Raw genomic sequence first — 21,824 nt, 5'->3', positions numbered from 1 at the left:
GTACCTTTAACCTAACCTTATAATGACTTTTACTTCACTATCTGCTTGCCACGCGGGGAAGGCAGTGCCGTGGCCAGGGTTAGGATTTGGGGGGGAGGGTAAAAGTGCATACAACACTATACACCCAATATAACTCCGAGAAGGCTGACAACGCCACTAGGTTTAATGAGTATCAATCTGAAGGATCGTAGAATAATAAACACTATTTGGGTAACGAGTGACAAACGGATGGTTAACTAGGCCACTTTGAATAAAAAAGATCCTGAGTTAGTTTTCAATTTAAGTGTTTGCTTATCAATAAGATGATCCCTTGATTTTCGACCTCTTATAGGGATACTTAATATACATATTTTGAAAATGTATGATAGAGCAGCTTCATATTTTGACCACTTTCTTCGCCACGGTACGCCATTTTTTCCGACATTGGGCATTTTTAAATATTTTTCGCACTACTATATTTTTGGGACTTTGGACCTTCTAGTAAATTTGTGGAATAATCTTTGTATAAAATATCAACATCCCTAATTTCAAAACGTTACAACAATATGACCTCGGACTAAGTTCGATCGAAAAATTCTTGTTTGATGATTTCACCATTGTACCTACTTGACTCATTGAAGTCAATAATATATACATACCTATACGTAATATATAGGTTTTCAGAAAAGTTCCCAAAAAATTGCCTGCGATTTTTATTCCGTACTTCAATATACTAATGCAATATTTAAATAATGATCAGTATTTATTACGAAGTAATATTATTTTAGTTATGTACAGCTACCATAAAGGTTTCGGATTTGTATGTGTTATTTCTATAAAATATATTATAATAATAAAATAAATACTTATTCATATATTATATGGATCGCCAGTTTAAAAAAAGTTAAGTGGATATACAACATCCAAATCTCCCCTCCCCCGTAACATATAAAAAAAAAAATTTGCAAAGTACCTACGAATTGCAGGTGGCCTACATCGCAATGGCAATAAATTATAATAAAATAATCAATATAGGTAGTTAAATAGAATATGATGTTTTGTGATATTATTTATTAATTTAGTATGCTAGAACCATACACCGTAACTCGAAACGTACAATCGAGGTAAATATAAAGTACTCGGTATGAACAAAATATTATTTAAAACAGTGATATATAGTGACTCATAATAGTCATAACTCATAATACATGGCGTACAGGACGTTTTCCTTGATAGGTAGAAGACGGCCGTCGACGATTAGCAGACGTAAAACTATTTTCTTTGTTTTTAACTACAAACTGAAACGACAATAATTATTGAAAAATAATGTTAACATAATATTTAATTATTATATCTACGTGTAAACTTTTATTATTAAAAACCGTGTTTTAATATTTTTTTTTTTTTTTTTTATATCATACCTCTTCTTTGTGATCATAAATACACTTGGTGAACTTAACCGCTTTTTCGCAAAGATCTCTATCGACTGGTACAACAATAATGACATTGATTATTGGTATATGATTTAAAATCGCATAAGATAAGTATAGTAGGTAAATACCCTGTTTTTCGCATATTGCTATAGCTGCTTTCATATTAGTTGAAATTTCATTATTAGAACTGGGTTTTGCCATCAATTGTTCTAATGCTTGATCGTTGTAACCTCCGTTTCTAGTGGTCTGAATAAAAAATAGAATTTTTACCACAGTTAAAAATGTTAAATTAAAATTATAAATAGTATCAATGATATTGAAAATTGAAGCAAAAAAAAAAAATATTGTTTTTATAAACTTAAATTATTATAATTTATACAAAATATTATATAAATTATGAAAAAATAATTTTATTTTTAAATTAGTTTTAAACGATTTTGTTCCCTACTACCCAACTACCCAACTGAATTTTATAATATTATGATAAAATATATATTTAGGCTTTCAATAATCAAAAAATTGAGTGACCGAACGTACACTATATTTTAAACTATTACTTCCGTATGTGTGATAAATAACTGATAGTACAATCGGTATACTTATAATACCTACTTAATACCTAATAATGTTTATAAATGTAAGAACCTATACAACACATTGTAACAATATGTTTTTAACATACAAGCAGTGGCGTATTTGGGGGGGAGGTGTTCACGGTGTCTGGACACCCCCCAAACCAAAAAATTCAATCTTTAATTTTGATAAATTCTAAAGGGAATTTGACAAACAAAAATATGTGGAGTTCACCAGCTCCAGACAAATTCTCGGAAACTCATCAACAATGCAACAAGCACTTGGCGAAGGGAACGCCAAAAACATATACAATTTTTTCAAAAACACAGGCTTAGCAAAACTAATTTAGAAAAATAACCAAATGTACATATATTCTATAAACTCCCTCTATTGTTAAACATAATGTATCCCCATAGTTTTAACACCTATTACCACTATTTTGTAATTGTTACAGGCTAATAACCTCAGGAGTTGAAGCCTTAATTAAATAAAATAAAAAAAAATATGTGGTTCGTTATGAACTATTTTCATGATAAATTAAATAGGTATGTCAGCAATATGCTAGTTTGCAACTATTTCCGCGCAAATATGGCTGCTGACGTTCGCCTCTTCTCATTGGACTAAATACTACTCGTGATAACGTAATAGCGCGATACTTTAGTACTGATCACGGACTAAGATATATCTTAGTCCGTGGTACTGATACAATAATAATTGATAATAGGCGAACGACGTACGCCATTTTGTGCGTATCACTAAGTTGCTGACATACCTATTTATTTTGTCATGACTATTTTAATATTATATAAAGTCCTAAACTAATTAGGAAAGAAAATAAATTTAGTTTTAAATAATGTACTTATTATTATCCTATAATATTTGTAATTATTTATAAAACTGTTATTCTTATATAGCACCACTGGTATCGAATGTAACAAGCAAAATATATAGTAATAATTATTGTTTAATTATTGTGACCGATGATGATAACTATATAGGTACTAATGTTGGTATATTAATATGTATAAATAATATTATGTTATTATCCTATTACAGTATACATGCAATTTATATTTTTATCTTGCGGCACCGTGACTTCGTGTGGTGTGTTACTTGTTTTTCCGGCAGGAATTTGTATATATTTAGATATCAATATATTACAATGATGTATTTTTTTTAAATAAGTGCCTATATCAATACGTTGGATCTTAAATGTTCATGTATATTTATTTTAAAACATATTATTATTTATCAATTGAATTTGAATAATTTTTCATTTTAATCGTCGTCGAAGAAACAAGGCAGATAAAATTTACAGTGAAATATTAATATTATCATATTATCGTCATTGGTGAGTGGTAGTAGATGTAAAACAAAGAAATATTATACAAAATACGCCACTGCATACAAGTATATCAAACATATTTACATATATAAATATATTATTAGGTATTTATATATCTAAATCCAATAAAATACAATTTCACTTATGTGGTTCGCCGTAAAATTTAGCGTAGGTAGTTAAACTTAAGATATCAAATCCAAAATCCATTGAAGTACTCATAATCTTAAAATAAATTATTCTAGTTTTTAACTCATAGACCGTCCGTATCTATTCTAATATCTATGAAAAAAAAAAATCATGATTTAAATCGTGTAATATATCATAAATATCTATAGGTACTAAATACTAGTAAATAATCAAAACAGCATAACATCACTATAAGCTAATAAATAATAATGATATTGATTACACAAACCACATTAAATCGCAACAACATGCAAGCAACATAACATTTTGCTTCTCGGTCGTTAATATTTAAAGTATAAACGCCCAACACTCTTTCTAAACATAATACAAATATGATTTAATAATTTAGTCATACATTCATCAAATACTTAATGGTGTGTTTATTTTTCTACACTTCTGAAGTCTCAGATTCTAAAACATAATATGTTTAGTGTATACAATTGTCGATTTCGTATAGTGTGACAGTGTGTTGATATAAGTATAGGTATAATAATATGTTATATGTATAGAACTACAGTGGCGTGCAAGGAATTTTCAATGGTGTGAGGGTGGGAGGGGGGTATAATCGTTAATAACTTCCACCATATTATGTTCCTATAGGCACGACACTGTGGTATTGTATACACATATTGTATGGTATACAACACAGACAATCAAAATAACATATTGAAGGTAAGTCGGTAACTATACTTATCATCATATTATATCAAATATGAAATAGGTATGTGTATAATTTGGAAAAAATAATATAAAAATCAAATATTGCACAATACAAATCACACCATTTAGAAACAATCAAAACACTTACGTATGTATTCTTATATAAACTGAATACGAGTATACCTAATAATTATACATTCACCTGGAGTGACGCGATGTTCTTTCAAGCATTCACGTGAAATATTTCCAAAAAATCTATTGAATTTTGGTTGAATTTTTCTTTTCGTTTGTTGGCCCTTAAAAATAATAAAAAACTTTTAAACAAATAAAAATTTTAGGTTATAGGTAGGTAAGGTTAGGTATAATAGTTTATGTTCTCAAACTTCCATTAACTCAAAAGTTTAAATACTTTTATATAAACCAATGACATTTTTAAGTCATAATATTATGTATTATATGATGGAAGTTATAAAAATATTAACTCTTTTATTTTTTAACTAAAATTGTCAATAATACAATATTACAAACTTATAATTATAGAATATAAGTAGGTACTAAGGAATTTAATTTTTATATATTAACTTTAAATGTACATAAACAATGAATAATTAAGTAAAAATAATGTATACACGATGATTTATAAGTATCTAGGCACTTAATATAATTTTAAAGCTAAAAATAAAAATTGAATAGAGTTGTAATATGCTTACCTTTAAATTACATATTGATGTGGTTAAAACAATAAATACGAGTAAGCAACGAATCTTCATTTTTTTTTTTTTTTTTTTTTTTTAATTAGAAAAACAACCAGAGTATAGGTATAGATGATCAAAACGTACAAAATGTAATAACAAGAATTTTCAGTTAACTTATCAACATATTCATTTTGTACAAATTGTACGAACAGTTGGATACTTATCAATTTAATTATTTCCGTTTTGTATTATTATAATAATGTGTGTAATAGCTAGATGTGATAAAAAATTAATATTATTTTCAGATTCGTGTACCGTTTTAAGTATATAATATAGAGTTCCGGATGTTGGAAAGTTTTATAATTGCTTTTGTGACATTTATACAAAAAATCCTAATCAACGCTTCCTTGACAAAATCATCAATGTAGAACGCATGTGATTTTAAATAAAGTTATTTTATTATTTTATTATGTTATTGAGTATGTTACTCGATAGCCAATGTTATGTTCTATGTTTTAATAATTTTTTTAACTCACCTAATCACTTATTCCTCGCTACTTGTAGTTATACAAGTAAATCAACAGCCATATTGTTACAGCTTCAAGCTGATGGCTATCAATATTATTCATAAGACAAGAGTTAATAGTTAATATCAAATCATAAAAGCAAAAGCTGAGAGAATGTTTTTAAATATATCAACGATCATAATACACGAATACAACTTCCTAAAAATTTGTCATTTAATAGACATATACATTTAAAAAAAATAACTATTAATTTATATTTTATTTTAATCTCGTGTAGGCGTAATGGATTTCTAATAAACAATAAAATTCAATTATTTACACCCAACGATATGCAAACCAAACGAAAAATTTTAAATGAAATACCTACCATGACAAAACATTATAGGTATTGCGCAATAACTGATTTTAAAAATCGAAAAAACACTAGACAGGATATTACAAATTTTATAGAGACAAGACTATTAAATGCGCCAATAGTTAACATCCGACGCACTAACAACATCCTAAAGCCGTTGTATTATGATAAAAAATGTCTGATTGTAGTTCTGCGAGACGTTGAAATTCGTTTCAAATGCTGTTTGTATGAAGGCTTTACGATGTTGATTTTTTTTAAACGCTTATGTAAACGTATATAATACGTATATATCTACCTATAGCGTACTACCTATTGACGAATAATCGTCAAATAAATATAACTGTAAAATACTCAGAAATATTACATATTGTATTGGCCACGTATACGTATAATAATAACAAAAAGTGGTTGACCACTATGTTTATGTCCTTCGTTCTTATATGTAATTATTTAATTTCAATACCGTAATTGTTTTAAAAGCTATTATACCCTGCAAGTACCTACTCGCACTATAAAAATTATAAAAATTATTATAATTTGTTTTTTCCACCTCATAACCGCTTTTAAATTGGATAATACTGCAATGTATCATAAGTTCATATAAATTGATGACTTGTGATGCATACATCATTTTTTATGATATAATTGGGATTGGCAATTATATATTAGGCACGTGTTTTTGGTCCGACGGTTTTCACGAAACAGCTGTGACACGATACCATAGCTAGGGTACGTAGGCAAATGTGCCACATTTTTGATGCCTCAGAACACAATAATAATGAATATCTATATTTTGGCTATCGAACGATTGAGAACATTTTATACCTTTTTGGCCGAACGATTGAGAACACTTAAAAATAACAAAGAACTTACCGCTGACCGACCCCAAAACAAACCCAAAAAAGGATACGATTGAGAACGAATTTACGTGCAACGTTGTCATATTATTTATTATTTATCATTTAACAATTAATATTCTTGAAGAAAATCATATGTAATATAAATATGTTTAAAAATTAAAAAAATGTAGAATTATAAGAATATGAATTATACATATGAATATTAATTAATTTTTCCTTTTGTTACCCTGTTCCATTGTTGCTATTTTTAACCGACTAAAATACGAATACTTCGTTGACGTTTGTGCGACGACTAAAACGCCTATTAAGTCATTCTCTCGTATATCTGGTATAAAAGTTACAAATAGCATACAGTTAGTTCGATAAACGCCCGATATAAATATTAAAAATCAACTGTATTAATCGTTCAGTCAAAAAGGTATAAAGTTCTTAATCGTTCGATAGTCGATGATCGTGCTCAAATTATTGTTCGATTAAATTTGGCAACGTTGAAAATAAAATAAAAATATCGAGCGTTCTCAATCGTGTTACCAAAAATAACGTTCTCAACCGTAACGTTCTCAATCGTATTTTACCGTATATTTTGTTCAAAAATCGTGCGACATGTTGCCATGGATACGGCGCGTCATACTATGAGTAAACAAGCACAGTATCCTATCTATGATATTATCAATACCAATAGCTTTGTACTTCGGTCATTATCATAATATTATAAATATTATTATGCCTACCAATGTATACGACTGTGATTATATTATACGAAGTGATATAGCTTATAAAACAAAATAAAATATAACCTAATTGAAAACGTTTATTTGATGTATTTTTTTATTAATTTAATAATTTTTCTTTAACAAACTGCCGTGCTATATTATACCATGTCTACACCAGGAGACGATGATGAAAACCAATTGGAGGAAAATACAAATCCAGAAGAAAATCCGGACCCGATCGAAAAGTTTGACGGAATCTATGAATTTGCGACTAATTAGTTTTAATTTTTATTTAATTTGCATACAGCAGTGATTTACCATTGGAAAAACTAATAAAATTATCGAAATCGTTCAAAACTGGCGTTGATAGAAATTTACATAAACTTAAGGTAACTGAATTTATCGAACATTAAATTATATTATAATTTATAAATATCATCTATATTGAGATCATTAATCAATTCTTGTACATTTTCGTTAGGAAGAAAAAATGTCTATAATAAACGAAATGTCTAGTATGAGTGGTATAGAAATACCCAATGAGAAACATATTGAAACAAATGGTTATTCAGAAAAACTATCACTAAATAAGCACAATAATGTTTGTGAATCATTTTATTATTTTACTTATATTATAATACAAATTAAAACCACAAATGTCACTTTTATTAAACTAAAAATTTAGGAGAATTCAGAAGATTTATTGGTGGGAAAAAATTCTAACATACATGATATTTTAGAACAAGAATTAGAGAATGTATTAGAGTCATCTAATGCCCAAAGCAATAGGAACGAAATCAAACAAGATCTGCAGGTTAGTGAGGTAGGCAATGATTGCCATGATGATAAATTATCATAAAATATTAAAATTGAATTAACTTTTTTTTAAACCATTTTTAGGGAAATGAAAACGATTGCATGTACCCGCCGTCTATACAAAATAAAATTAGTGAGCTGCATCAAATGTTAAACTTTGACCAAACTAATAATTTAAAGAATATCATTGATGAAGAAAACAAATGCCAATATTGGATAGACAAATATAACGAATTACACGAGAAATACTTGCGATCGGAATCCAAACGAGTACGCATCGAAAAAGAAAATTGTGGTAAGAAATACACACAGTAGGTACTTTTAAACAAATATGCAAGTTAAAATTAAAATTTTGCAGATAATTTACACTATATTTACACAATTTATACCTAAGTACATAATATATAAATAGTTATAGAATCTGTAGTTTACGGAAATATGTCCAGTCTGATTAGTCGTTTATTTTATTATTACATAATAATAAATTGGAAATTTGGTATTCATTATACATGTCGTATGCGATCTATCATATACTTGCCGTCTACCACACATATTTCTATACGCCATAATATGCAGTCTATAACACTTATTAGGTTAGATACAAAAAAAATTGGGAGTTTGTAATTTGCACCAAATTAAAGATATGTAATTTGCACCACTGCAGGTAATCAAAAATAGTGTTTGTAATTTGCACCAAAATAAGGGTATGTAATTTACGCCACCCACAGGTAGTCGAAAATAGAATTTGTAATTTGCACCAAAATGATTATTTATTAGTTCGATTATCGTTTATCAAATATTCGATTATTCCTCGGTATCTTCGTAGGCGTCGAGACTAGATGGACACGAATGACAGTAATAATTTTTTGGAATTTTTCGCCTTATCTGGTAATATTTTGACGTTTTACATCCAATTAGCGGTCATAATCGCGTTACATATAATATTTATATAATGTATATCAGACATCAGTTTATTATTTTGATCAAACACTAAGCTATCTATACGTTTAGTCTTGCCGTAAAATTATACGATTTTATGTAAATTTATTATGACAATTATATGTGCATAAGCTCAACTATTTTATAAATAAAAACTAAGCTAAATTTATATTAGGATATAAAAATTTGTAAGTTTATACTATCGAAAAAATAATCGATTTTAATTTTGGTGCAAATTACAATTCCTATTTCTTACTACCTGAGGATGGGGCAAATTACATATCTTTATTTTGGTGCAAATTACAAACGCATTTTAAAAAAATGGTGCAAATTACCCATGTTGTAAATATTTTGGTGAAAATTGACTACAGCCAAAAAATTACATTCAGTATAGAAAAAATTATATTTAAAAAAAAATTATTATTATTATATTATAATAAGTCAATATATGTATAAAAATCAAAAAAATACTATCATCAATGTTTATTAATTACATTATAGTACCTACAATACAGTTTTACGTCTATTAAAAAACATTCAAACATCTACATTGTTTTTTAGACACCACCATTGTACCGCTAAATACGAGGACAGCAATGATGGTTATGTTGATGTACCATCCTATTTTTTTTACAATTCGAAGCTTTAAACCACCCTATAAACTTTCTGTGCGTTATGTACGCGCACCACTGGATTTATAAAAAACTGAGAATGGTTTACGGTTTTATGCATACACCCTTTAGTTTCTAATGCCTCATATTCTTATATATCAGCCACTCGTCTGAGTGTATTTCTGTACCACTTTCAATTTCATTTTGAAATTTTCCGTGCAATGTCTGTCTGTCTCTTTTTTCTACAACTATGTATCGACAACACCATTTTCGTCTTTTGGCACATTCCAAACACCCCCGTGGACCAGTAAGTTTTTTTCCATAATTTTGATTATTAAAATCCGGTACCTCTTCTTCGCTCACCTCGTTTACATCTACATTTTCAGTAGCAGTATCAGTCCCTAATAATCGTCCTTAGTGACGTAATTAGGAATTTGGTTTGGAGGGGGATTATATGTTTTTAGAAAAAAAATCCGTAAACCACTTTTAGTAATCTACTTACCTACCCCACCAAATATAAAATGTTGGTAGTAAAATAAAAGTTTTGGGTGGATCCATCCCCCTCATCCCACTTAATTACGTCCTGAACCGTCCTCTGTTGCACTTTATTTTACCACGCATTAAAGATTCATCCTTTTGAATAATAGTATTTCAGTAATTGTATAATTTTACCACCTATTCTCAATTAATATTTTCATGTAATAATTACATCCTCCTTCTTCCCTCTCAATAAAAAAATGGATTTATTAAGGTATTAATACACAACTGGTATTTAGAATAGGTTGTTATATTATTTTCTAAGTAGTTTCCTTAAGCGTAAGCAAAAATTAATTATAATTTATATTATAAAATATTATTATAATTATGCTTAATATTTCGATATTATTATTTTAGATTATCAAATAGAAATATCAAGAATTAAAATGATTGAAAATGAAAACTCTCGTCTTCACCAAGCAATAGATAAATCAAATCGTGGTAAAGTATATTAAGTACTCTATAACTTTAAATAAAACCATTTTATTACATTTTTCCATGACATTAGTGTTAATATTAATTTTACTTATAACTTCTAAGTATTTATATATACTCGTCATATATAATATTATAAGAAAATAATATTAATTACACATAGATCTATAAGCTTCCTGACTTTCTGAACATGACTGTAAAAATTACAAAAAACAAATACCTATATGATAATTTCAATTAAAATATATTTACATCTATAACAATTCATATGAATTAACATAATTAATGTTGTAATTACTATTATTAGTTCGTAAGGAATTAGAAGTCGCATTAGAATCATGTCACGAAGTTGTTTATAAATATCAAACGGAGGTGGAAGTCGCCCGATATAAAGTTAAAGAAGCGTTAGAAATGGTTGAAAAAACCTATTCGGAAAAAGATGAACTCGTGACTGACTTAGAAAAATCAAATGGTTATTATAATTAGTCAAATTTAAAATGCATGTATCTTTATAAATAATTTCTTAATCACTTGAATTCCAGAAAAAATTGTCAAATTAGAAAATGAGCTCACAAATATAATACAAGAAGCGGGTACAAAAGTTAGTTTCGAAGTGGAGAAGGTGAAAACCATGTATAAAGATAAATTACGAGAAGCTAATGCCAAAATTGAAGTTCTACATACAGTACGTACCAAATAGATTCTTCATACACAAAAAATGTCTATTAAATTAGATTAAGAAAGTCTATACATTGAAATTCAATGATTTCAATGATTGAATAGAGTCAAATTTGTCAATGCTGAAACAATTTTCGTGGTCCTCGCATTTGTAATGTTCTTGATTTAACATATTGACTTTAAGTTCTGCATACATTCTAGGAAAAACAGATCATGGTTAATAAAACCCAACAGATAACAAGAGAGTATGAAACTTTACATAAGAAATATACATCTATCAGTCAAAAGTGTGAAAATGAACCAAATGTATGCACAAAGAAAGTGACAATGCTTGCCCAACAAATCAAAGAGTATGAAGTCACGTTCAACAATTTAATGGTAGATGTCGAAGTCCTAAAAGAAACAAATAGGAAACTTCAAGAGAGGTGTGTATAAGAATGGTATAAAACATAATATGTCCAAAAAATGTATTATAATTTTACAAATTAAAAATGAATCGACAACAACGGTCATTCTTGTCATTATTATTTAGGTTTGACGTACGAAATATTCTTCAAGTTAAAAATTATTTTAACTATTATTATAATATTATTTTAACGCCAAATGTCTTAATACACACCGTAAAATTGAGTATAAAAACCTAAATATGAATTTTTTTAATTATAGCTCAAACTTCCTATATAAGTACTAGGGGCGGCCCTTTTCGGTTAGTAGTTTTTTTATAACATTATTACCAACAACTGTGTGAAACAATAATAAAATAAAACAATTGGTAATAAACTGTTATAAAATATTAAATTAATCGAATAAAAATTAATATAGTCTTAAAATACTAATTAAATATGCATTCATGGATATGTTGAAAGTTGAGGACATTTAAGTTTCCTAATAAAATATATAGTTGAATAAAAATTAATATTATCTTATATAATACCTATATATGATAATAATTTTGATAAAAAAATATATGTTCGCTGAAAGTCAAGTAATCACAGTATTTTATTTTTTTCGACATTATAGAACAGTCCGACATAAAATCATTGACGAAACATTTTGATACTACACTATAACTTGATTGGGTGTCACGTTTTACATCATAACTATTATATCAAATATCTAACAAGGAATAATACTGGTTTATCTTTATTTTTAAAAACCAACCATGACCGAAATTAAACTTACATTAAAAATTGCAAACTATAAAAAAAATTAAAATTTTTCAAACAAAAACTCATTGTCAATTTATGCGACTAAGCTAATATTATGTAAACTGTAGGTACTGGCTAAAATGTGAACGGTAAATTTTGGCCGAAAAGGGAAAGGCACATTAAGGGTACTATATAGTAAAGCCTCCGCCAACTAGGAACGTGCTCCGCTATTAAAATATTTAATTTGAAATAATTTTTAAATATTTTATAAATTCAGTGATTTTGACTTCACTATCTTTCTTGTTACCTTTAAAGCCTTTAAGGTATGCAATTGTATATTATATGATATTAAACCAGGTTCTTGGTGGACCACCACTATTGTAATTATCATACGGGTTAACTTATAAACAATTCCCATTTCCCCTATGCGCCATAGCTATGGCTCTGCATAGTTAAAAAAGTAATACTGCAACCAACAGTTATCATTTAACGATAACTAACGAAAACATCTATTAAAATATAGTGATAGTATTATCTTAAATCGTATAGAATATGTATAATATACCTACTATCAAATCTATAGTAATTATTATAAGATTGTGATAAAATAAAGAAAATTCAATATGTCTATGTCTAGAATTTCAAGGTCACTGTGATATATAAATAATAGAATCAACAAATAATAAATTGATAAAAAAAAAATAATAATAACAATAATGAAATATAAATACGTATTTTCGTAAAATGTATTAATGTAAGATTGTCCTACAAAAAGTGTACAGTATTGTTGGACGTAGAACAAATCAAACAAATGTAGGATAATCCTCCCCAATAAAGAACCGTTCGTCCCTAGCCTGACAATCCCCCAAAAATAAAAATAAATGCAGTTTATTGTACTGATACAGTAATATGTACCTATAAATAATATTATGCTTATCATATCAATATTAGTTAAATAAATACTATAACATTTACTTGTAATTTGTAAAAATCGTATAAAAATATAATATTTTAATTTTAAATGAATAGGTCTGATATTATTTCTATTTAACAAATTTAGATTTCTAATTCTATAATTTAAACTGAAATAGATTTACTTGGGTAAGATTTTATGATTGTATCTTGTATATTTTTACGAAATGCTTAGAACAATAAGTACCTGTTATTATTCAATAGCTTATCAGTACAAAACTTAATTCATAGAAATGTTGAAAGATTGTATTTATTTATAATTACGCCTTACACTATTTACAGTTATGCGAGAAAAAAAACTAAATATGTAATGGAAATAGAATTTTTAAAGGACAGAACGAAATCGCTGGAAAATCATTTAAACAAAGCAATACATGAAATATCTGAAAACAATGGCATCATTTTGGAATCATCGGATAGAATAAAAACATTGGAATTAGAAATTAGTAAATTGTAAGAATACTGTCGAGTTAAATATGAATAAGACGTATCTAATTAAGAAAGTGATACATATTTTATGACTTTTATCATTGTCTGTTTTGGATTTTGTCAATTGCAACAAAAATCACATTAAAAAAAAAACATTGTTTTTTATATATATATATATAATATTATGTAATAAATATGATTATTGAATCATGATTTAAAGAAAGTTTAAAATCAAATTAAAATATTTATTTTGTTATCATTTATCAATTATTTTCACCAACTCGTGTAAAATATTGTATTTTGATGAGTAGGGAAGTAAGCGCCTTACATATTTCATAAATCATATTCACAAATATTGAACATATATCTATGATAAAAAAATATAATAACAAATTCTTAAATAAAAACATTTTTTTTTTTTTTTTTTTTTTTTGTAGGCAACGACCAGAAGACAATTTTGAACAAAAAGAAATGCAAATTAACGAACTTATAAAACACGTAGAAGCCCAAAAACAAATGGTGGAGATGTAAGATAATTTATATTTAGATAAACATATTAATAAAACGATTTTTGGGAGATACTTACAATTAATAATTACTATAATTTATTTTTTGGAAAAGTGGAAATCACAAATAGTAATTTATACACGGTTAAATAACTTGGTAGTTATATAGATACTTACCAACTTACCTAATTATTAATTAATATCAATAAAAATAATATAAAAATTTCAAATTAAATTTACTTAATCTCTAAACAAAATTTTAGGTGGAGAGTGGAAATGCATAATATGATTGAAGGGTTTAAACACAGAATCAATGAACTTAAACATAACTGCAGTAAACTTTATAAAAAAAATGGAAAATTAAAACGAATAATAGATAATTCAAAAGCTAAATATTCGATTTCTAGAAAAAAACGAATGTACAAAACAAGGAAGAATAAAAAGTATGAACATATTTTGAAATTCAACCTACGTAAAGGTACTTTTATTATCCACTTTAATTAATTATTCCATTTTATCTTTTTTTTTTAGATCATATTTCTCGTCTATGTCAACGTCGACGTAGTGTTCTGTGATGATGGATAATAATCTAATGCTGATATATATTATTGTGAATTAAATATTTAATAAGATATTAAAATTTTTATTATTTGGGTTTGGGCTTAGAATAATAATTTGGTTTCACAAACGGCATTTTTGTGACGACCATAGGTATCTTCTGCCCTCTGACCTCCGTTTGTATTTCGGTTCCGTTTTTGGCGAATTTGCTGTCCACATATCCCATGGCTATGTTCTGGGATAATGTCGGGGACGGACATCCGCTAGTTACCGAACCGATTTTTTCGCCGTTCGCTACATCAAATAAGACTGCTCCACCCCTGACCGGAGCACCGTGCGCTTTTTGAACAAGACCTACCCTTTTACGTTGCACTCCGTCGCTGAGTTGTTTCAGAATCACAGTAGCACCGGGAAACCGTCGTTCATCCCTTCTCTTGCGACCTGAGAGGAAATCAATAGGTAACTAAAATTATTCGTTGTGAAAATAAAAAAATTAATACACCCCTCTGTGCAACGTCCCTAAACGGGACGATGTATAAAGAGAAGACACTAAACGAGAGGTTATAGATCATTTATACGGATTATTACGAAATCAGTTTTACTTTAATATTCTGTTAACTATTTATTAATCTATTAAATTTTACATTCATTTATTCTTGTTATAAGGTGAAACTTTAAAACGGAATATTTTTTTTACTCCTATATTTATCTTTAAACGATATTTATATTTATTTAATTCTATATTTTACTTTATTATTATATTGTTTTCTTTTTTATATTTTTAAGAACTGCTCCCCCAGATCAACTTTAATTACCGGGGGTGCTGTAATAATGTACACATAAATTACATTTTGAACTTATTACACAAAACTTATTATTATATATTTATTTATTCATACTTATGGTCCACATCAACGCAGCTTCGACGGGTGTCGTGTTGATGCTTATATCCGCTCCATGCAAACACATACCAGCTTCTAACCTGCTAACGAAAATCGAATCATCAGGTACATGTTATTTACATAATTATATGGTCGTGACGCGGTGATGATGATGACCATAATGATGATCAAATATAATGACATGATAAAATAAAACAGATTAAGTCGGTCGATTACAGTGCCTCAAAGTGTCTCTGGCGCCGAGTCCGGCCAATTTCACGTCGTCCTGAGCGACGAACGACTCAGCGATCGCCTCAACCCGATCGGAGGGCACGGATATTTCGAAACCGTCTTCGCCCGTGTAACCGCACCGGGTGACTCGACAGTCCGGCACACCACAGACCGTGGCTGTGATTGAGTCCATGAAGTATAGCGTCGACAGGTCGGTTGACCCGTCGACGAATGACTGCAATACGGCCGCAGAACGGGGTCCTTGCAGGGCCAGCAATGACTGTTCGTCACTGTCCAAAAACTCTAAGCTTGCTTCGTGGCCATTTGATTTGAAAATGGACTGAAAAATACCCAACCAGAAGACATGAGATAGTGATGACCGGCGGTGCTTACGAGAGGGAAGTGGTCAAGTGGAGAATGTCATTACAGGCGAGATTTCGAGATGACTTATAGAAAATCACATTCAAGATTCTGAGTTGAGCGCAGAATGCAATGACGAGTGTCAGATTTTGTCTGTCATCACTTTTAGGAGAAATAAAAAAGCTTTAATAAATAATTTTCAGGTATTATGGTTTCTAGTAGAAAATATTATTTAATTGGTAAACTTTAGAAATACTATTTATTTATCTACTTAAAAAAATAGTCAGGAAAAATATAAAATAAAGAAAAATGGCAACCTTGAAATATGCAAAATAGGTTTTTGAAAAATAAAATTTTTTCGTTGTAATTCAAAAATAAATAATTATAGAGATTTAATTTTTTTACTTAATATTTCTGCTAGTATTTTCTAGACATGATACACATTTTTAAATATTTTTTAACTTTTTTTTTCGATTTTTGTATGATAAAAATTTGTTTTTAATGAGAAAAGGGAAAATGTAGTATACTTGTGGTTTTAATACCTTTTCCGTGTAATTTGATACTTGATTTATTTATACATTATACTTGATAATTTGGTATTCCTGCAGCAATAAAAAAAAACCAATAATTTAAATCTCAATTTTTATTTAAGTGTTTGAAAGTTATTTTTTTATGGATTTGGTCGTGAAAATATTTAGACGTTGAAATTTCAATTTTTAAGTTTTTAATTTTAATACCTAAAACTTGAAAATTAATTACAACGCATATTACTGGCTACTATACATATACAACAGTTTCCACTAAACTCAAATTTGTAGCTACTTACTCAGTTTGTTTTACTACATGATAATTAATAAATACATTATGCAAGGTAACTCACCAATTGCTCAGTTAACATTCGCATGTCCTGTTCCTTGCAACCAGCGTTGGTCACCATGTACAAAAAATCCCCATCGGTTTTCGTTATGATCAAATCATCCAGTATGCCACCCGTCCGATCATCAATGAACAAGCTCAGTGCGCTTTTTCCCATCCCCATATCTAAATGACAGAACGCATCGTTGCAAAATGTATTGTTATTAATAATTGTTATGATCACTTCGTGCGTAATCGTCGTTCGAGCCAAATAATTATGAGTGCAATATTATGATATATAGTCATATAGCCATATAGATAAATATTGTTGCAACAGGTGTGCACATATGTTTTGGTACCTATATAGATCTTGATGGCGACTGGGGAGAGAAAGTTTTTGTTTTTCCGTACTCACTCTGTATGTCCGTGACGCAAATCTGTTCCATGAACTGTTCTCTGTGTCTGCCGCGAATTTTCGTCTGCAACATGTGCGAAACGTCAAACAGAGAACATTGCTGGCGAGTGTGAAGATGCGAGGACGCTATGCTGTCAGCATATTTGACCGGCATCATGTAGCCTGCAAATGGTACCATTTTACCTCCATGACGTACGTGAAACTCGTGCAATCTCGTTTTTTTCACATCACTCCCGTATGATCTTGCTAAAAAAAAAATAGGTTACAAGTCGTGTAGTAAGTATGCAAGATGTGTCCGCTAATCATCGAAATACATTATATAAGTTGGTATAATATTATCATGGAAATGGATATTATAATATAATATTATTATGAGTAAATATACCACAGTGTTCCTGTGGCACTCACCAAGTGGTCGTCGTTTGAAAAACGTCAGTTTGTAGTTCAGTTTAAACAGCGACATGTTTGATTGTCGGTCCTTACACACAATATTGAACAATAATAGATAGGTACAAGCATTTGAGCCGATTAAGTTTTCAATCGAACAACGTTGATAATAGCTTTGTAAACATGACTACATAATTAATATTCAGTAAGTTAATGATCTATAATAATACAATGTTATATGCATACATTTTATCTTTCACACCAGAACTATTTAATGTTCCAATGTTAAATATATATGAATCAAATGTTATCAATAAATATTATAGTATAGAATTGATAATATTATTAAATAAGTGTATGCGGTATGTCAAAGTTCAGCAATGATGATAATTATATACAGAACGGTATATACTCATATATTTTAACGTTTTAGTACACGTATATGACGTGTATTGCGAGAACACGAGAATTTTAGTAAGAAATATAATTATGTATTATTATAAAATATGATGGGTAATTTCAATTAGTCTTAATCGATGTTGTTAAAAAGAAAAAACCTATTAGGTAACGTAACAGTTGGTAACTCAATGTATTATTACGTTAGTAAGGACTAAGGACTTATCGATTCAAAATAAGTTATAGATAAAACATAATTCAAGTTTTATATTACCCTATTTCATCGTATATATAACCCTAATTACAGGCTCTGAAATTCGGTCAAAATTAAAAGTACCTAAATATTATCTGTGTTATACACTCTATATATGCCTTTTCAAAAACTTGGTAAAAACAGTAAACCGACTTATCTGATTTCAAATTCGTTAAGTAAAACATGAAACAAGTCTTAAACACTTTCATTCATTTTCAGCACAAAAATAGTAAATATGGATAATGTAAATTATTATTCATAAATACAATGGTAAAGCAGAAAATATAAAAAAAAACAACTGCATACTTAAAAAATCAAATAGTTTTTCCACATAAACAATATAATTTGCAATCATTTTAAAGTATAAGCTTACTAATTTTGATGTAACTTGGAGAAAAAATGAATCATTGCAATTAGTTGGTATACTGTTGGATTATATATAGGTATAGATATGAATATAATAATGATCATCATATTATTGATCTAGATAAAAATTACTAGCCACAGGTGTTCCTAAATTGTACTTCAATACAAATTTATTGATTGAAAATTCGTCACATATTTGATAGATAAATACATAAATACAATATATCAAAACGTATAAACTTTTAATGATATGGAAATACACGTTATAGGTTGTTGAATAGTTTGAGTATCGCAGGCCCAGTGGCGTCATTTGGTGGGGGGGGGAGCAAGGTGGGCATTTGCGGGGGGTCCTTGTCATTAGCGGGCTACTATCGGGCCGGTCGACTTGGCCGGCCCGGGCCGGGTATATGGTGCTAGTTTTGGGCCACAAGCCCGCAAAAATGATTCATAACATTCATGTCATTGCTAAATAGAATATAACCATGATTCGTGGCTCCTACTAACACGTAAATAATTATAAGGTATCTGACATCTGTATTCTGTATGTGCAGTGGTGGACTGGAGCAATAAATTGGGGTAGAATTCCCCTTAGAATATGTCATTATATAGTAGCTAATAGCATTGAGCATATATTAATTACTCAATGCTAAATACTAATAGGTAATATAGGGTATCCCTCTACATATTATATTTTATATACCTATGTATTAATTAGTCATTGTTATTTTTCAAAAAAAATGTGTTATTTATGCCTAAAGTAACCACAGTTATCAGTTATCACAGATAACTAACTAGTTTGTATATAATTGTGTAAGATGTAAGAAGACTGTTTGTACTGAGATAAAAATGTAATTGTTAGCGAGTGGTTTTTTTTTTTAAATTATAGCCTATGGGCCGGTCAAAATTTTTGCCCCCCCCCTTTCAAAACCTGAAATGACGCCACTGCGCAGGCCCCATTTTTATGTGCACCATCACGAATGTACAAGTGTGCAATGTGCATTACGATTAGAAAGTTTGTGCATATATGGCCTACAAGACAAAAATTAAATAATATGCCAGCTACTAGGAAATGTCTGGAAATATGAGTATTTCTTAAATGTTGTTGTTTTATTTAATTACATTGTTAAGTTATCGTGTATATACGTGTAAATATGTAATACATTGCTTTTTCTAAGACAGTAGCGAGAATAAAATTTCCGTTTAAAGCAATATAATTAAGCATGGGCGGATAGGCCTACCGGGCTACCGGGCATTTCCCGATGGGCCTCCTTTCGTATTTCGGTAATGAGACCCTTTAATATCATATGTTAAATTTTTTTTCATGTGGGGGCTCCTTTTTAAAATTATCCGGTAATCCAAAAATGGCCTATCCGCCCATGTAATTAAGTCCGAAATTTTACAAATAATACATATAGGACCTGGTCACCAGGAGTATAGTGTACAAAATATGTTGTACAATATATAGACAAAACAGCTAATCAATTACATTTATGTTTGATAATTGATTTTATACCGTAGGTATACAGGCCCGGATTGAAGCAACGAGCTTCCGAGAAAATCTAGCTGAGCCGATCATAAATGTTTGGGCAATTATCTAATAATACAAATTTAAATACATTTATTTACCTCAGTGCGCTGCGTAAAATCTAGGTCAATCAAGAAATGTGCATTTGAAAATTGGACTTTGGGGAACGGTTAAAAAACTAAAACTAGGTGGGCCGATACCTTGTCTATCCGGCACTGCGTAGGCACATTTCCTATTGCTATTAAATATGATTCATCGATTGACAGTTGTTGTTGCAACAACATCTAAAAACGCGTAATAAACGATTCAGCCCTGCAAAATCAATAATTTTTACTTTTAGTTTTTAATTGAAACAGTATTTGGTATTTATAATCTTACATTAGTAACCATATTACCGATTTTTAGTGGAATTCCAGAACCTAAGTATTCGGAAACTGTTTCTTCCAGGCTCACATTTCACCAAGTAGGTATGTATGTTTCCTATCCATCGATGATACCACTCTTTTTTTGCGGTATTGACGCGATTCAGGGCATAAGAATCGGAATACAACAATAAAAAATTATATTTATTATAAATATCTATAGGTATGTATAATATGTATAAATAAAATATACCAATCAAACAAAGCGTATAAAAAATGATTTAGTTACAGCATTTCGACTATAGGTATAGGTAACTGATGACTGGTCTTCCGCCTTATTAGAGGGTGTAACTTCGTGTAAGCTTATTCGCGCCATTTGTATAATTTACCTACTTATAATCATTATATTTGTTTCTGATTCAAAATAGTTTGGTAGGTACTTCTATATTTTTTTAATTTCTTTAATTTCTTTTGGACCAACGAGAATGATATAAAGTACCTACCTACCACTTATCGTTGGTTTTTCATAGTTATATCGACAAAGCAGGTATAGGTGCATATACGCCGATCGTGTCTATATTTTTTTCACCAACCAAAATAATCGTGGAGAGAAAAATGTTTATATCAAAATAATATCTAGCTAGACACAAGCTTAAGCAGTAAAGCATCACATCATATCTCTTGAAAGTTAAGAAACCGATAGGTAAAGCTGAAGTGTGTTAATTAGTTGGTTGTCTAAGAATTATTAATGAATTAAAATGTTTCACTCAGGTCTCTGAGTTAAACATAGAAAATAATCAAAATATACACTTCTACTATTGGGGTAGGTACCTACCTA

The 21,824-nt window shown here is 29.1% G+C and overlaps 3 protein-coding genes across 7 annotated transcripts; 1 reads left to right on the top strand and 2 right to left on the bottom strand.

Moving 5' to 3' along the window:
* Nucleotides 1–1,035: 1,035 nt before the first annotated feature.
* Nucleotides 1,036–4,999, bottom strand: LOC149054877 (uncharacterized). The gene is made up of 6 exons (XM_089228752.1): nt 4,887–4,999; nt 4,379–4,472; nt 3,746–3,831; nt 1,541–1,658; nt 1,401–1,465; nt 1,036–1,277 (listed from the first exon to the last, which is right to left on the bottom strand). Exons 1-6 carry the CDS (start codon nt 4,944–4,946, stop codon nt 1,179–1,181), a joined length of 522 nt encoding a protein of 173 aa, XP_089084878.1. The 5' UTR covers nt 4,947–4,999; the 3' UTR covers nt 1,036–1,178.
* A 2,274-nt stretch (nt 5,000–7,273) lies between these two features.
* Nucleotides 7,274–16,623, top strand: LOC107171176 (uncharacterized). Of its 5 annotated transcripts, none has more exons than XM_089229172.1 (12): nt 7,274–7,571; nt 7,637–7,715; nt 7,808–7,927; nt 8,012–8,149; nt 8,227–8,437; nt 10,587–10,670; nt 10,972–11,136; nt 11,207–11,349; nt 11,544–11,767; nt 13,745–13,915; nt 14,329–14,418; nt 14,661–16,623. In XM_089229172.1, the coding sequence occupies exons 1-12, from the start codon at nt 7,492–7,494 to the stop codon at nt 14,899–14,901; spliced, it is 1,746 nt and encodes a 581-aa protein (XP_089085298.1). In that variant the 5' UTR covers nt 7,274–7,491; the 3' UTR covers nt 14,902–16,623. The 5 variants fall into 5 exon arrangements, with proteins under 5 accessions (XP_089085298.1, XP_089085301.1, XP_089085297.1 ...); XM_089229171.1 differs by having other exon boundaries at nt 7,275–7,571; nt 7,634–7,715; XM_089229174.1 differs by having other exon boundaries at nt 7,276–7,571; nt 8,012–8,140.
* Nucleotides 15,001–18,288, bottom strand: LOC107168632 (aminomethyltransferase, mitochondrial). The gene is made up of 6 exons (XM_089229176.1): nt 18,106–18,288; nt 17,698–17,943; nt 17,308–17,468; nt 16,079–16,407; nt 15,855–15,937; nt 15,001–15,396 (listed from the first exon to the last, which is right to left on the bottom strand). Exons 1-6 carry the CDS (start codon nt 18,158–18,160, stop codon nt 15,044–15,046), a joined length of 1,227 nt encoding a protein of 408 aa, XP_089085302.1. The 5' UTR covers nt 18,161–18,288; the 3' UTR covers nt 15,001–15,043.
* Nucleotides 18,289–21,824: the final 3,536 nt, after the last annotated feature.

This window comes from Diuraphis noxia, unplaced genomic scaffold (genome assembly GCF_037042655.1).
Source record: "Diuraphis noxia isolate RWA-SAM2 unplaced genomic scaffold, SU_Dnox_SAM2 contig0005, whole genome shotgun sequence".
Classification (NCBI taxonomy): Eukaryota; Metazoa; Arthropoda; class Insecta; order Hemiptera; family Aphididae; genus Diuraphis; species Diuraphis noxia.
Note: the sequence above shows the minus strand (reverse complement) of the source record. Positions and strands in the feature narration are given on the sequence as shown.